The 17,330-nt window shown below is 32.0% G+C and overlaps 1 protein-coding gene across 1 annotated transcript; it reads left to right on the top strand.

Annotated features, from left to right (window-relative positions):
- Positions 1-121: 121 nt before the first annotated feature.
- On the top strand, positions 122-15,773 carry LOC148604368 (histone deacetylase complex subunit SAP30L-like). The gene is made up of 7 exons (XM_088547742.1): positions 122-292; positions 1,781-1,949; positions 2,457-2,524; positions 4,012-4,165; positions 6,242-6,364; positions 13,583-13,681; positions 14,599-15,773. The coding sequence occupies exons 2-7, from the start codon at positions 1,821-1,823 to the stop codon at positions 14,719-14,721; spliced, it is 696 nt and encodes a 231-aa protein (XP_088403868.1). The 5' UTR covers positions 122-292; positions 1,781-1,820; the 3' UTR covers positions 14,722-15,773.
- Positions 15,774-17,330: the final 1,557 nt, after the last annotated feature.

Genomic DNA, 17,330 nt, shown 5'->3' with positions numbered 1-17,330 from the left:
TCAAGTTAAAATATTCAAAACCTTTGAAAATTAATAAAATCATAAAGAATGAAACAAAAGTAAATCAAATGAAAGAAGTATTTATTAAAATATTGGGCGGAGTCTAATTTCCTTATTTGGGAATGTGACCTTTGAACTTAAGAGCATGTACACACAGCCGCCATTTCATTTTGAAACCGTTGTGTATTTGTTGACAGCCAGAGTTTCCTTCACATTTCATAGACAGTGATCCTCATGTAAAAGTGCTCAGTAGATGCCAGATTTGTCTTGCCTTTGTGCAGCTTTTTGTTCGGTTGGTATATATTTTCAGTCCTTGAATGACGTATGTGTGGTTACAAAAGTAGATGTCTGCTAGCGTAATTTTCGTGAGCTATGTGTTCTCTTCTACACGCGTTATACTTTGTAGGTCTTTCCCCTTGTTGAAATAAGTGTTACTATTGTAGGAAGTTTGGTCCGTCTAAGCTGATCTAGCTGTCGCAGTCCGTAACCAAGAAAAGTATTGTATTTAGCTATTTTTAATGGCACGAATTTAAATAATGGTTTATTACATGCCGAAGTACGCAACATCTACCACATGTCCCGTTTCTTTTTAACGAACGTTTTGGTTGGTCATGTATCGCATTTTGACCACAGTACATAGTTTTGCTATTTTGGTTTTCAACATACACGTACTTTGTTGCTTTATAATAACGATAAATAGTGACTAGGATTACTTTTACAATCCGGCTAGAATAAACAGTATTAACTACATTGTTATACTGTTAACTTAATAATAATGTATTTACTAGCAAAAGAACTTTTTAACATTTCTAATTGATACTCATTGTTGAAAATTTTGGGTTAAATTCTTAATTGTGACCAATTTTCTGTTTTTGTAGTTGTTTACTTTTAAGTATAATTTATTCGATTATTTCCAAGAAATGGAATGAATATGTACATGTACATGCCCACAGCATGGTAAAAAAATTCAGATCATTGCTGGCCTATATACTGTAAAAGTATTAATTTTTGCGATGTACTAATTTTTCGCTATTTTTGTGGTGGACAGCCACTATATAATGTTTTTAATTTTTTGATTCCGTGAAAATTGATACTTGTGACTATGTTCACTTGACAGAATTCGTGAAAATTAGTAATTAACATGTTTACAGTATTTGTGTCATTGCCATCGAATATACAATGTAGTTCACCTCCATTAATACCAGTAGTATGTATAGAGGTTAATGAAGAGGAGGTGTGTTTCATATGATTAGAAGATAAAAACAATTGAAAAAGTACAGTTTCCGTATATGTACAACCACAATGTTTGGTCTTCTAAATGAAAAACCCAAATAACAAACACTGATCACAGGGGCTTGCTCCCATTATCAAATATGTTGCCCCACTAATATATAACCATGAAAAGGGTGATCCCAGATGTGGGGTACCTCATTTTTTTTTTATTTTTTAAAATAAGATCTAATCTATCAAATTTATTGATCAGCAATCGCTTGAAAATGATGAATCTAATGAATAAACACAGATATCACTATAAATACTTATAATTCAATCAACACAATAATTTGAACATTCAAACTCCATATTTCTACAATCGCTTGGATCAAAAGTGAAAGGACTGTGAAGTGAAGATACTGAAGATTTTGTTAACTAAAAGAAAACAGTGGTTACTAAGCCAAATTTGTTTCCCTTAGTTTTCTTTACCTTTTACTTGACGTGTCCATAAAAGACTATACAGTAGATATGATGAATGAGAAATATTTTTTTTTTTACATATTTTCAGTCTTTATTTACTACAATACAATGGATAACTAGTAGAAAGAATGAGTTCTGAAGTTTCTTCCCTATATACTGGTAATCATAGTAACGCTATCCACAGCTACTCTGCTCTGCCAACTTTGTGCAAGGCAGTAGAAGACTCTGGAGATTTTCAGTTTGATGACAATAGTCAGGTATTTATACAGAGTTAAGCATTAATTCATGATTAGAGAGGGACATTGTACTTTTCTTTCAACATACAAAATTTACATGTACATGTAAACTGATTTATTTTCTGGATGGAATCATTTTGATAAGCTTATTCTTTCACTGTTCACATATTATACATTCATGTACATGTATACAAATGTATGTATGTATTCATGTACATAACTATATGTACAATATCGGAAAATGATTTAATAAGCTGACTGGTACAATCAGAAGAAACTCTTTTTGTTACTTCTGTAAATATTTTGTTCAAGGCCCTAGAATTCCCATTACCTTTTATAGTAGCATAAGAAACTTAGCCAAGGGCAGGTTGTTCATAAATGTATAAGTTAAGAATGTTTGTGTTGATATCTGTTATGAGAATGTTATTTTCTAGCCAAATTACTAATGGAATGCTAAGAATATTTACAATTCTAGATATTTTTTATTTGTTTGTAAGTGATTTTGTATTTCGTAATTACCATTGATAGGGGTCATCTAAAGAAGGAAAAAAAAGGAGAAGAAAAACTCATTTATGGCTTCACAGACCAAAACAGAGGTAAATTGTTGGTAGGCCTTATTCATATTCCAGACCTTGACTTAGTTTTTTTTTTTAATTTTGATTTCCTGTCCAATTGGAGCAAGGGACAGCAGTAGACTTCAAATTCAAATATTTTACTTATTGGAGCTGTGGTAAGTACTTGGATACTTTTTAATGATTTATTTCAAATCATTTAGCTACCAACTGAACTGAAAACAGTTAATGTTTCCCTAATGAGACTGCCAACCAGGTTGTGGTGTGTTGGTGGGTTACATTCCTTTGAAAAACTTGCTAAAATGGCTTGCATTCTGCAAGTATGAAAAAAGGACTATTGAGTTACTCCCCTTTGTACATGTTTGGAGTTGTTTACAAAAATCACTTGAGGAGTACCCTGAACCCAGTATCCAAATAACTAATTGATATCATCATTAAAAAGCATTTGTTCCTGTCTTTGTACTTCAGAATTTCTATAGAAAATCATGAATCTTTCCAAAAAAAAAATGATGTGCTGATGTAAAAGTTTCATCTGTAGGACTATAAGTCGAAAAATGTTCACGATTGGCTTTTGAAGACTGCCTGTCTTCAGAAAAATAAAATAAATTTGTCTGATCCTGTAAGGACACTACATGTAGGGTTAGTTGGTAATACATACCACTGTCTCTGGTTAATGTCCTCTTGTTTGAAACATGTTAGTTGTGTTTTCGTAACAGAAAGTACTTTTGTTTAATCTATCAATTGTGTTTAATTTCATTTATTAAACAATATGTCAAATGAAATTGTTAAAACTTTTTACTACTGGATTATATTGAGGATTAAATTGCTAGTAAGAAATATCATAATTTGAATTGAGGCCTCATATTAAAAGATACAAAATCATGATATGTGCAGAGCAATACTAGTAACTTACTGAATGCTCAATTAGTGCCTGTTAAAATCATGATTTAGTACTCTAATATTAATTCCTTACCAAGTTGACATTCTTAAGCCTGAATAAGTACTTGTTTTATAGTCATTGCCTCTGTACCAGTCTGACAAATAAAATGCATTCATAATTTGTGAACATGGACTATTTGCTTTATCCTATAGAATCATACATGTTCATTGTACTTTGAATTAACATTGTCACTAACAACCTGTCTGGTCTTGAGATAAATCTTAATTCAGACAATCTCCATATTGACCTTTTACTTTATCCCTTGTACTATTAAATATACATGTTATTTTCTGTATCAATTAATATTTAAATATTGCCTTAAATATACATTTCAGTGATTTTTTTGTGATTTTGATGAGGTTTTATCTCTTTTTAGAGGTATTTGAGTTAAAATATATAAGTGTGTGGAGCTTTTTGAGCCCTTCATAATTTGGGTTATATTTTACTGCAACATTATCAGATGTCTACTGAGGCAGATTTATTGTCAATACTCAAAAGGTTGGGGACCTGATCAAGAAATGAAAACAATCATGAATAATTTTGTTAAACTGATGGTATATTTATCTTTCAGTACTGAAGAAGATAGCCGGAATGGTCATGACCAAATCTGTTGTTTGATTGACAACTCAAATCGATGTACTAACCCAGCTGGTAATGCAAGTTACAGTAAACGTATACAGAAAACAGTTCATCAGAGAAAGCTGAAGCTGGTCAGGGATGACAGTGTGAGTTTTGCTACATGTATTATAATGTAAAGGGTCTTATTGTTTTTGATTAAGTGCAATGACTTTGGTAAATGGATTGTTTTTTTTTTCAACACAAATACTGTTTTGATGTACATAAAACACTTAATGCATTTGTTATTGTGACTGTGTTATGTGAATTGATTTTTATATAACTGCAAAATTTTGGAGTCCTACAATAGTATGGTTCCTGTCATTGCCATCCATGTCATTGTCTGTAGGCAGTGACTCTTGGGTTTTTTGCAATAACTTTAGTATTAGGTAATGGATTTTGATAAAATTTACAGCAAGGTTTCATTAAGGAAGGTTGGTATAGATTTTAGGGGTTATAGTCCCAACTGTTTAGGAATTATGGCTTAAAAGGGGCCACAAATGCATTAAGAAAAGTGAATATCATATACATGTTTAACTTTAAGTGTATGATTGTATGACAAGGTTACATACCAGTAAGACTGGACTTGATGGTTGGAATCTTGGAGGAAATATGGACCAATAAAGTTAACTTGTGTGATCTCTTATTAATTAAACTGCAAGTTGCTGAACACCAGGAGATGGAGATATAGCCCTACATGAATGTTGGAATTCTGGGTTAAAAAAGGATTGAATTCATGGAATTTCCTTAAACTGCTTTTTTTTAATTATTTCTAAAAGGCCACTTTTATTTATTCAGAAAAATGTGCTGTGTTAAACATTTAATTAAAATCAAAAATCAAGCTCCAGCACCATAAAACTTAAAAAATATCTGGTACTAAGTCTGAGAATATTCTTAACTTCCATGCTATCTCTAATCAAAGTCTTTGAAATTGATGGTGTCTCAAAAAGTTGAGAATTTTCTCATTCTCTCTCAGCTGAAGTTACATTTTAAGCTCCATTTTTTTATTTTACTATCACTAAGGTATACTTAACAGTTACCAAAAAATCTACAATTTTAAGTAAATGTCTCGCCAAAATTTACTTAAAATTTGCTGAACTTGATAATCGATCCAGGATCCTATATTTTGATTTTGCGTTCCGACGTATCTTTTGGTAAAAAATGATCATATGAAGGCTAGTGATGCAGAAAGGAGGTTGATTCAAGTAATATCTTCCATTTACAAGTATTTATGCATGTACAATTATGTGGCAACATGGAATGGGATTTTAACACACTTTCTCGTCTTCGCTCAATAAAAATGAACATACTTCCACGTATTAGCATTACGCACCCAATGTACTACAGTGTTAACCATCGCACTTCAAAGTCTTACATATATTCTTAATACATGTATTTAAACAAAATATTATTTATAACTATACCCCTGCAACCCAATTGTTAACCGGGCTTCTTTTATCCCAAATTGATATGTGTCACATGGTCTTATATTATTTGTTCTAAATTGTATCAGTATACCAGGTGTACTTTAAAATCATGTATTTATGTACTACATTGTGTATTTGATATTGTATGTGCATATATATTATTATTTATCTTAAGGCCAGATTGCCATCACTTTTTTTTATATTGTAATGTCTGCCTCTTGTTGCAGTCCTGTATTGTCAGAAAGAAATAAAATAAATAAATAAAAAAAAAATGTATCTATATGTTAAGAAAAAAACAATTTGCCAAAATTTGACTAAGAAAAACTTGTACATTAGTCTTTCAAATATCTTACAGGATTTTCAGTAGAACAAAACTTATTTAAAAAACTACATGTTTGTAAATGTGAACTGGAAAATATCATATTTTGTCTGTTCTATTTCAAACAATTTGAATGAAGTTGTGGTAGCCAAAAAATTGTGAACAGAATTGATTATGATTGAAATTTGTTGCTGGGACTTCGACTTGAATTCATGAATTCATACTTCTACAGGTTATTAAAGTTTTGCTTAGTACATTAGTTTGATAAATCTAGCCAAAAAAATGTTTTTTGCCCTTTTTGTACAAACCAGGATACCTACATGTTGTAACACCTCCGGGACTAGGATTTTGAATTTGGATGTACAGTTTGTTAAACTGTTATACATGACTTATTCGTGATTTTTCTGAACTGAAAAAACTGGAAAAATTGTGTTTTGTAGGTCTCCCATATCTATATCTGTGATTATCATAAAAATGTCATACAGAGTGTGAGAACAAAGCGGAAGAGAAAAGACTCTGAGGATGACAATGGTTCTCCGGATGGTGATGAAGATATACCAGAGGTATACTACTGTAATGTCAGAAATATTTTATACTTTTTTAGCTCAACTGGCCTGGCCGAAGGCCATGTGAGCTATTGCCATCACTTGGCATCTGTCATTGTAACAATTTTTCAAAACTCTTCTCCTCTGACACTACTTGACCAATTAAAGCCAAACTGCATAGTAATGATGTGTGGATTTTTGTTCTGTGGCCACCGTTACTAAAAAAAAATGTAGGGGTCAGACAAGTTTTTCACATATATCTCCAAAATTCATACATAGGGTAAAGTGTTCTGCATGATGAGATCTATTTGTAGTCAAATTTTTGTTTTAATCTGTTAAGCAATGTTGGAGTTATTACCCTTTTTCCACACATTTGTGCTCTTTTTAATGTTTTTTCATACAAAAATCTTCTACTCTGACATTACTTGACAGTGTTCTAGGATTTTGACTTACCAAGGGTAAGTGACCTCCAAAAAATGACTTACCCAGACTTTAAATGAACTTACCCATATTGAAAGTAACATTTCAAAGACAAAATATGTATCATATGATTTGGTAACAAGTGCAATCATTTCTAAGAAGCAGAGAATGTGATGTATTTTTATTACCTGATTCTTATAAATGAATACACTTAGGTAACAAGGCAATAACAATTTTGATTCTTCATTAGAGAAGGCTCTACTTTTTTTTGAAGATGGAAACCCAAAACTATGCCAGCACTCCACAGTACTGTAGAACTGCCTAATTTTGGTCTTGTAATCTGATGCTTTGTAACATTTATCACTTTAAAAAATTGTCAAGCATCTGTAAATCTATATATCTACAAATAGCTCAAGCCAAGGCCTTCAGGATGCAGTAAAAATTTACTGGAAAAAAATTACCCACAGCATATAGGGTTACCATAGAAACCATGCAAAAATATGCGAAAATTTGCAAAAAAGTTCATAAAATCAGGTTTAAAAATATCAAATTTCCCGCAAAATATCTGAAATTTTTATTTCAATCCCTGAAACTGTTCAAACTTTTCCCTTCAAAAACCCCTTCCTCATATGGGCATCGCCGGTTAGATTTTGAGCTATTTCACTTTGTAATCCACTTATTAAATTTAGCATGGTAAAAAATTGACTTACTTTCACTTTCACAATGAAGTCAAATTGTCATTGAAAAATATATAAAACATTGCAAAATACTTTTAAAAGTCCCCTTTTTTTAGAAAATGTTTTATCAACAATAGATTCTTCATTTTTAATCACTATAGCAACCACCGGTTTCCATTTATGTCATTTTTCATCCCTAGCCAAAAGTGCGAAACTAAACTAAACTGTGGAGTGCTGGCTTAAACAGAATGCAATATTAAATATTGTAATTTTCTAGTTATTTCTTGAAAGCTTACCTTCTTACGAGTAAAATGATACCAAATTTATCATAATTGGACAATTGATAACAATTTTAGAGGCATTCTCATACTAGGCTATCTACTCGTCATTAGTGGAGAACTTTCCATATACCTAAGTGCAGATATGCATTTCACTGTTTTGCTATAATCATCTTTTAAATGAAAATTTCCACTTAAAACATACAAAATCACAACCCATATGTACTTATAAACCCTAAATTTGGGGTTTTGTAAGCTTTTAACACAGGTTTTATGCCAAAATAGTGCATTTGAAGCTCATCACATGAAAAATCACAGAAATCTGAATGAACTGAAAACCAAATACTAAAAAGTCCACTCCAGGTCTAAGGTTATTAAACCTTTGCTTATTGTGCACTTAAAAGTTGCCCGGTTAACTATTTTACATGTAACCTGAGCAAATATTTAGCTTTTAAAAATATATTTCATTCTTTGTGATGGCAAGAGCCATATTCACACATGAATCAGTTCAATGATTGTTTTGTTAACTTTGCAAAAAATCTGCATACTTGGTTGCTAGGGACTTATTAGCTAACAACAACATAGGTTCATACCATAAGTTACATTGTTTTAACCCTTGTATCAAAGCATAGCATAAAAACACTAGTTTCTAAGATGCAAAGCAATGTTTTAAATGTGTAGGGGTATAGGCAGCTCCCTTTAAGCCAGCACTCCACAGTATTGTAGAACTGTCTAATTTTGGTCTTGTAATCTGATGCTTTGTAACATTTATCACTTTAAAAAATTGTCAAGCATCTGTAAATCTATATATCTACAAATAGCTCAAGCCAAGGCCTTCAGGATGCAGTAAAAATTTACTGGAAAAAAATTACCCACAGCATATAGGGTTACCATAGAAACCATGCAAAAATATGCGAAAATTTGCAAAAAAGTTCATAAAATCAGGTTTAAAAATATCAAATTTCCCGCAAAATATCTGAAATTTTTATTTCAATCCCTGAAACTGTTCAAACTTTTCCCTTCAAAAACCCCTTCCTCATATGGGCATCGCCTGTTAGATTTTGAGCTATTTCACTTTGTAATCCACTTATTAAATTTAGCATGGTAAAAAATTGACTTACTTTCACTTTCACAATGAAGTCAAATTGTCATTGAAAAAAGCCCCTTCAACATTGAAAAATATATAAAACATTGCAAAATACTTTTAAAAGTCCCCTTTTTTCAGAAAATGTTTTATCAACAATAGATTCTTCATTTTTAATCACTATAGCAACCACCGGTTTCCATTTATGTCATTTTTCATCCCTAGCCAAAAGTGCGAAACTAGACTAAACTGTGGAGTGCTGGCTATGGAGATCCATTTTTATTTTGAATTTATCACCATTCAAACATTTTGTATTGTATTTAAAAAAAACATTGCTGGTTTAACTATAATAAAAACTTGTATGGGAACTTTTACATTTTTATGGCTTTTTACCCTCTAGTCAATTTTCTCAGACTCTGGTGCCCCCTCTCCCCTCAATACATTTCATATTTATTTGCAAACAAATATATAATGATGAAAGGAACTATCCGTCTGTTCAAAATTATGAATTTTGAAATCAGGATTTTCTTATTTTACCGTTTTCGGATTGAAAATTATTGTTTTCGCATCACGACCGTGTTTGACTTCACTTGAAGAAATGAGATTGAATTACAAACACTGATAGGATCGTGATGAATAAAAAAGCAAAACAAAACAATCACGTCTTCTAAAGAATAAAACTGAAATTCTGCTGAAATCAGAAATAATTGCCACAGGTCAGGAAAGTAAGGACTCAATTTCAACATACCCAAACTTTAAAACCGACTTCCCCACGGGTAACCGAAGGCTCCCAAGGGACTTTCCCGACCTGAAAACTCACTTACCATGGGTAATGGGAATCCTAAAACACTGCTTGACCAATTAGAACCAAATTTGGTATGAATGTTTCTTAGGGTATTCTGCGTAGAACTGATGTTGGAATTTTTATCCGTCCTAAACATGGCCGCTGTTACTTAAAATGGAACAAAGTGGTCAGGCAGAAGTTTTTTCTCATATATCTCTAAAACCGTTAGGTTTAGCCAAATTCTTTCCATTGCCAAAATGGTTCTAATTATATGGCCTACAAAAGTATGCAGGGATTAAAGTTAATGGATGACTCCTTGTTATAGTTATTGCCTTTGAAAGATGAAAAATTTTTTTTTTTTTTTTAATTTTTTTTTTTTTACTGTTTTCAGCGTATATCTTGAAAACTATGATAGATAGAAAGAAGCTTTCTATTGCTGAAATGATCCTCATAAGATCTGCATAGGGTCATAGTTTTCAGATGACTCCTTGTTAGAGTTATTGCCCTTGAAGGGCAATAAAAAGATGGTTTTTTTTGCCAGTATCTTGAAAATTAAAGTTGATTAAAAAAACTTTCAATTGTTGAAATGATCCTTATGATATGCCTTACCAAAGTTGTCCAGAGTCAAAATTGCCATACAACTCCTTGTTATAGCTAATGCTCTTGAAAGGCAAAAATTTAAACAGGTGAGTGATTTCGGCTTTTGGAAGCCTTTTATTTTATTATTGTAGCAAATGTGACAGACTGAAATCCATAATAATTTAAGTTTTTACATTTTAAAATAGCAAAAATTTATATCACCTCTTCTGCTCAATTTACTAAATTGCATAAATGAATGGAAGCAATAATTCCAGACTTAAACATGTACTGTAAATTCAGAAGATTTAATATTGCAAAACTACTTTAGCATATTGCTTCTTCCATAATTATTGAGCTTAGTGCTGAAATTACAAAATCAGGACTCATGCTACTGGGCGATTCAGACAAAATAGTCGCCCCAGAGTTTCTCACTTCATCTTCAGATAACTCTAAAAGCGAAGTGAAGTTGCCCTCTCATTTTTAGACATTGCTCATGATCGGGACTGAAATCTGTCTTTTAGCAGTATTTTTACCATAGTTCACTCTCCTCTGATAACAATTCAGACAAAAATGGCGCGGGTACCTATAAAATGTGAAATGAAACACAATAAGACGAAACAATTCGAAGCGAAACTGTAAAATGCGGAACTAAACAGAACGGAGAAAATAAATGTAAGTGAATTGTAACTATATACACATATATAGGTACAGTCGAACTTCACTCGCTTGAACTCGGATGGCTCAAACACCTGGGATTTCTCGAACACAATTCAAAGTACCAATTTTTTCTCCTATATAATCAATACATGTATAAATAACCATGGATTTCTCGAACACTCAAAGTGACTAGTCGGTCCATTCAGTTAAATCTTAGAGAATAATCCTCACTGACTCGAACTCGTCAGCCATTTTGTCAGCTTCGGTAATAAAAGGTGTGAAAAACTGAAACCTTATTATTAAGCAGTGTCATTTTAGTTAATTACAGGTAATACTTAAGTCATCACTAATTAGGTAGTTTTGATCTTTACACAGTACTGATTGATATATTCGAGAATGTTTCGAAGTCGGTATGATGAAAGCATGGAAGAAAATCGGATGAAAATAAGTTATTGACCAAGGAACTCAAACTCTGAATGATTTTAAAACCGAAAACAGCATTTTTAACGTCCACAAATCAACATAATCTTCCGAAAGCGAATGAAAAGGAATCATTAACTAACAAAACTTCGTAGGAAGTATGCAATTTCTAACGATAAAGTCGAACTCGGACAGGGAACGAAAAAAATCCGGAAATATACGAACTTCAATTTCTCGAACTCCCTATAACTCGAACACATTTCAATGGTCCTTTGGAGTTCAAGCTACCGAGGTTTGACTGTACTTGAAATAAATCTTCAGATATATACAGTGATAAATATTGAAGAAGGATTAACCAGATTAACGTATGTATATGTATGTATGTAAGTATAAAATACTCTTTTTCATGTCCATAGTTACATAGAGTGAACGTCGTCGTCTTCTTCCTCTCATTTAGAGTGTAAATGCTATGTAGCACCCAATGAATGGCATCGTTGAATAAACCTACCATTAAAACTTCAAAAGAACAATCTGTGTAAATAGCGAAATTGTAATTTCCAGCTGCTGACATTTTATGATATTTATATGGTCTTATATTAAGCAGACGGCCTTTAGATTTTCCCAGATTAAATGAAGTTGATTTCATTCAAAATTGTTTCTTTGCACCAGTAACCTCTTCATAGTTCACATCTAGCAAATATAACAAGATGCACACTTCAAAGATAATTTCTCTGAGGTTGTCACAAGATATCTTTTGAAGTTTTTTTTAATGGAAATATATTGATGGCTATCACAGTATTTTATTTAGTAGCCGTCTCCATGTCCATTCGTGACTTTGTCCATGGCTACTAATCAACCTCAGTTGTGTATTATGTCACATGCAGTGACTAAAATTATTGAAAAGAAAAAAAAACATAATTAAATGTCTTTTGTTATTGATTATAAATTTTTGTGTTGGCTTATTTATTTTGCCTGACACTACTAGCAGTATCAGACTGAATCAAATGGTAGGACAATGCAACAATAATCCAGCCTTGATGCCTTCTTTTCAAATTAGTACAACAAACATATATAAACTATTTAAATAAATTATACGAAACACGTTTCAACTCTTATGTGACAAAATGATGATGACTTGAATGATTTTTTTCCTTCGTTTCTTTCGCATTTTACAGTTCCGTTTCGCAGTTTATAGGTACCCAAATGGCGCCCGTTCGAGAAAATAAATCGTAAAAATTTTCGAAATCTGCAAGTATTTTAATCAGCTTTTTGTTTCAAACGTTTTAGTAAGGATACATATTGAATATTCTTCACTTCAGCTTACGATAATTCATGTTATACCGTTCACATTTCGTTACGAAACGTGCAAATTTTATTTCAATTGATAATTCGGTGGAAAACCCGAAGCGTTTCTTTTGATCTTCATGTATCATAACAGAACAATTAATTATCCATTTCAACGGGTCTTGAATTGTCAGTAATTAAATTTTTATATGCTGATTATATTGATACTCTTGATCAACTGGATATTTTGAACAATAAATTATATTAAGTGGGATCAGGAAAAATAACGAACAAAATGAAAATGCCAACAGAATGTCACTGCCAGAAAGTTTTTATTCTAGTGCTGCTAAAAAAGACAAAATCAAAAGGACAGTGCAGTGCAAGAAGTTTATCTTTGCTCAATCATATATTAATATTGCTGTTGTAAATATGTTAAGGGGTAGAGCTATAGATTAGAAATTCAATTTTATGAATATATGATACAGTCAATTATTCAGTCAGCAAGCTTGTTTCATTTTGTCCAAAATATTTAGTTACTTGCATATGTAGCTTAAAGAAAAAGTAATATTTATCTTGATAAAAGAAAATGAATAAATTATAATGCTTGCTTATATTGTGTGCATTTAAGTAACAAACATAGTAAGTGATGCGCGACCGTGTTCACTTCTCCCGGTTCATCCCCACTTGTCCATAGTGTCTCATTGAAAGGGAAGTCACTTCTCCCTGTTTTTCTCAAGTAGCTTGAGCCCTGCAAAATGGGCGCTTATCAATAAAAAAAAATGCAATTTTCAAACAAAATTGCAAGACTATTCATCACTCAAAAAATATACCCTTCATATTCAAAATTTCAGTTCATGTATGTTATTTTTTTCAGCCACCAAAATTTTACCCTCCCATCCAAATTTGTTCATTACTGTTCAACTAGTTTACATATGTTAGAGTAAAAAAATCACAAAATTAACCAAAGATCTGTTGGAATACTCTTGGGACATTGAAGTAGGTAAATGATCTGATTTTCCTACAGCCATATCTAATGGTCTTGAATGTTTGTAGATTGACTTCTTCCAAATGCCAGTGAATACATTGAGAAGATACAAAAGACATTTTAAATTGCCAACCCGACCGGGGATGAACAAGGCTCAGCTGTCTGATGTAAGTTTTTACCATACAGAAGACATTTTATGATTTTCAAAAGAACAATATATGCATTAGACTGATATATTTAAGTTGTCGAGAGACAAAGTCAGTTCACTTAAAGTAGGTAAGAGCAATCACCATACTGAAACCTGAATATAGCTGAAATATTGCTGCTCAGGCATAAAACCCCAACAGACAATTAACCATACCGAAACAAACTGATATTTATACAAATACTGAATTCACAAATGATGTTTTTCCTCTACAAAAAGCAGTGCAAGGGTCACATAAAATAAAAATAAAATAAGCACTTGTTTTAGGATTTGGATAAACGTGTACATGTAGTATCTCAAACTTAAAACAATTTGTGTAGTGATCTATACTGACCCTTCCATCCTACCCCCCCCCCCCCTTCCCTAAAAAAAAAAAACATGATTTTTTAATGCCTATACCATTTTGCCGATAACAGTTTTATGATAAACTCAATTTTGATTTTCATGTAAAAAACCTGGCCACCCTTTGACCACAAATACTATTACTATTTGGATATGACTAGAATGTACAATATTATACAGTTATTAAATGGGTTGGATACAATAGACCAGAATGATCAAGTGTTCTATTGCACGAGGCCAACCATTCGACCAGGAATAGGAAATTGACCGCTCCATGTTTACGAATTTGCAGACGAGAGTCACATCTACGTTTTTACACACGAGTTTTTTGTGTGTAAATTCCAATTCAATGAATCGCTTAAAAAAAGTTCAACCAATCAAAAGGCTTAGATAAAGGTCATTATGGGGTCAGTGCAATAGACTGCTCAAGAAGACTATTGCACCGTGCAATAGTACATTGACAGTGCAATAGATTGCCCTGTCCTGAATAAAGTTTGAAAATAGAGAAAAATATGTGTATATTTTTTTTTTTTTCAGATTGTGGCAAGGCACTTTAAAGGAATTCCAGTCAATGAAAAAGAAGCTTTGACATATTTTATTTACATGGCAAAGAATTATAAGAGTAGATTTGATCAGAAACATTTAGAATCTGTTCATTGACATTTCATCATTTCTGTAAATAGTCTTAGATTCATCATTACTGAGTCTTTGTCAGGGCACAATATTGAGGGGAAAAAGGGGGATGAGGAAAGAAAATTTGTTGTCTAGTTTCTGTAAGTTCTACAGAAAATTGATATTGTTGCATACATTTAGAACAAGAAATGAAGCTCAGGATTCATTCAGATGAGTACGAAATTATTTCTAAAATTTGCTGTATTTCTTTTATATACTGTAGGTCTGACAAATCTATTTAAAAGTGCAGTTTAAAGAAATTAATCAAACAAGTTTCAGTTACCTAGAAGTACATGTATAAAAATTGGAAATGTTTGTGTCAACTTAAAATATAGATTGGACAATACACGATCCAGTAATTTATAATGAATGGTTTTGAAGATTAAAATTTCCTTATAAGTTTGAAATGAGATGAGTGCACATAATTTTAAATATGAATAAATCATTTTATTTCTAGAGATACATGTGTATGTGTTTAGTTGTGGTGTAATTGAAACATGGAATTTTGCATGTATTTTACTGATTACTAAAATCTGTTTACAGACTAAAGTTTCTCTTTTATCTGTTATGAAGCAGAATTAGTTTATAAATATCAATTTGTTCATTTTTAGTGTAAAATGCCTGAGAGAATCAGATCGAAGTCATTGCACTTTTTTATTTTTATATAAATGGTGCATTTGATAAAGTTTTGTTTACTTACATGAACTTTGTATTAATCTTTTAAGTGCTTTATTTTTATCTGATAATAGATATTTCTATATTCTTTATAAACCCAAGTCCAGGGTGTAAAATTCATGCAAATCTTAATAGGAGATTGATTTCTGTAGAATGTCCTATTAAAGTTTAAAAAAATAATTGTATTTTAAAAGTAGTAGATCTTGTTTATGATACAGCAGATCCATTTTTAAGCATTTATTATCTCCCTTGTCTCTGAAAATATAATTGTCTACTGGAATTAAGCATTATCATTATAATCATGTATTTAGACTTTTTCATGCCATTTGTATTGACTTACAAATAAACTTATCATCAAACAGTAATTGTGATTTTTTTCTAAGATAAATGTATTCTCCCTCACAAAAATAGTTATTATACACTTATCAACTGCTCCTGAACTGCTCAAAGGAATTTGATAAAATTTTATAGGAAGGTATATTGGCATCATATGTTAAAATGCATGAAGGAATATACATTTGTAATTATTGTCAGAGGACTCTAAAGGGAAATAATCCAACTTATCAGTTTTACATGTTTAGTGGAACTCCTCCAATACCACTAAATGATGAATTTTTATGCCCCCGCATCAAACTGTCGGGGAGGGGGTGCATATTAATTTACCCCTTTCCATCCATCCGTCCGAATTACACATGCTCATAGCTTGTCCGGCTATCTCCTCGTACAGTTTTTGAAGTACACCTAAAATACTTTACAGGATATTTCTACACATGATGAAGGTGTGCAGGGCCAAAGATTTTGATTTTCGTGAAATATTGATAGTTACACTGTCATTTTACTCAGAAACAGGGCTATATGGCTTGTCCGGCTATCTCCTCGTACAGTTTTGGAACTACATCTGAAATATTTTACAGGGTATTTCTACACTTGATGAAGGTGTGCAGGGCCAAAGGATTTTGATTTTTGTGAAATTTTATGGAAATTGGTGATAGTTACACTTTAATCATTTTACTCAGAAATATATGGATAATGGCTTGTCCGGCTATCTCCTCGTACAGTTTTTGAACTACATCAAAAATATTTTACAGGATATTTCTACACATGATGAAGGTGTGCAGGGCCAAAGGATCTTGAGTTTCATGAAATATTACGGAACTGGGTGATAGACTTTGTTATTTTTGTCAGAAATATATCCCAATCAACAAAGTTGGGGATTTGTTATGGGGGTAGTCCGAATTTCCTCTGACCTTGCAACCCTCCTCTTTTTTATTTGGATATTGATATGTCGGGTTGGGGTCAGAACGATGTGCCATACAATAAGTTGGAGATTAAGCAGTACAACAGAGTACCGCCCTTCAACCGCTTGTAACGACTTTTAAGTTGAAATTGTGCATGTCACACCTATCAAAAGTAACAAGCTCCGCCTACTCTCTATTATGGTTCAAAATGTCAACAAAACAGTGTCTCTCATGGAAAATGATAGAAACTTAATAAAAAATGTAATTTTTGTAGCAAATTTGGTATCAACATACAGGAAAATTATTCCAGAATCAAATCTAAAGTTCGGACTATTATGGAGGGTATTCACATTTTTTATGTGTCCATTAATACGTCCATCGGTCAACTTTTTCTCATCACAAATAGTCTGACACTGCCAAACAGAATTTCATGACACTATGTGACCAGGATACAATAATAATAATAATAATAAAATTTTTATTGCAAGAGGGTTACACAGTTAGTTTACAAGCTAATCTTCCCTGAGGCCCTCACACACAAAAATTTTATCTACTAGAAATTAAAAAATAAACAACACAACACAAAAACAAAAGCTGATTTGACAATACCAAATCACTTTAAGATAATACAGTATAGAGGCTAAAAACCACTAATTCCACTTCCCATAGGCTTCTATGCTAATT

This window comes from Perna viridis, chromosome 10 (genome assembly GCF_037379345.1).
Source record: "Perna viridis isolate PV_CMFRI_1.1 ecotype Kerala chromosome 10, ASM3737934v1, whole genome shotgun sequence".
In the NCBI taxonomy this organism is placed as follows: Eukaryota; Metazoa; Mollusca; class Bivalvia; order Mytilida; family Mytilidae; genus Perna; species Perna viridis.
Note: the sequence above shows the minus strand (reverse complement) of the source record. Positions and strands in the feature narration are given on the sequence as shown.

Excerpts from the sequence above, each read along its gene's own strand:
- LOC148604368 (XM_088547742.1), top strand. The coding sequence starts at position 1,821 with ATGAGTTCTGAAGTTTCTTCCCTATATACTGGTAATCATAGTAACGCT. Across the intron at positions 4,166-6,241 it reads AGCTGGTCAGGGATGACAGT|GTCTCCCATATCTATATCTG; the intron begins GTGAGTTTTGCT and ends TGTGTTTTGTAG. Across the intron at positions 13,682-14,598 it reads ACAAGGCTCAGCTGTCTGAT|ATTGTGGCAAGGCACTTTAA; the intron begins GTAAGTTTTTAC and ends TTTTTTTTTCAG.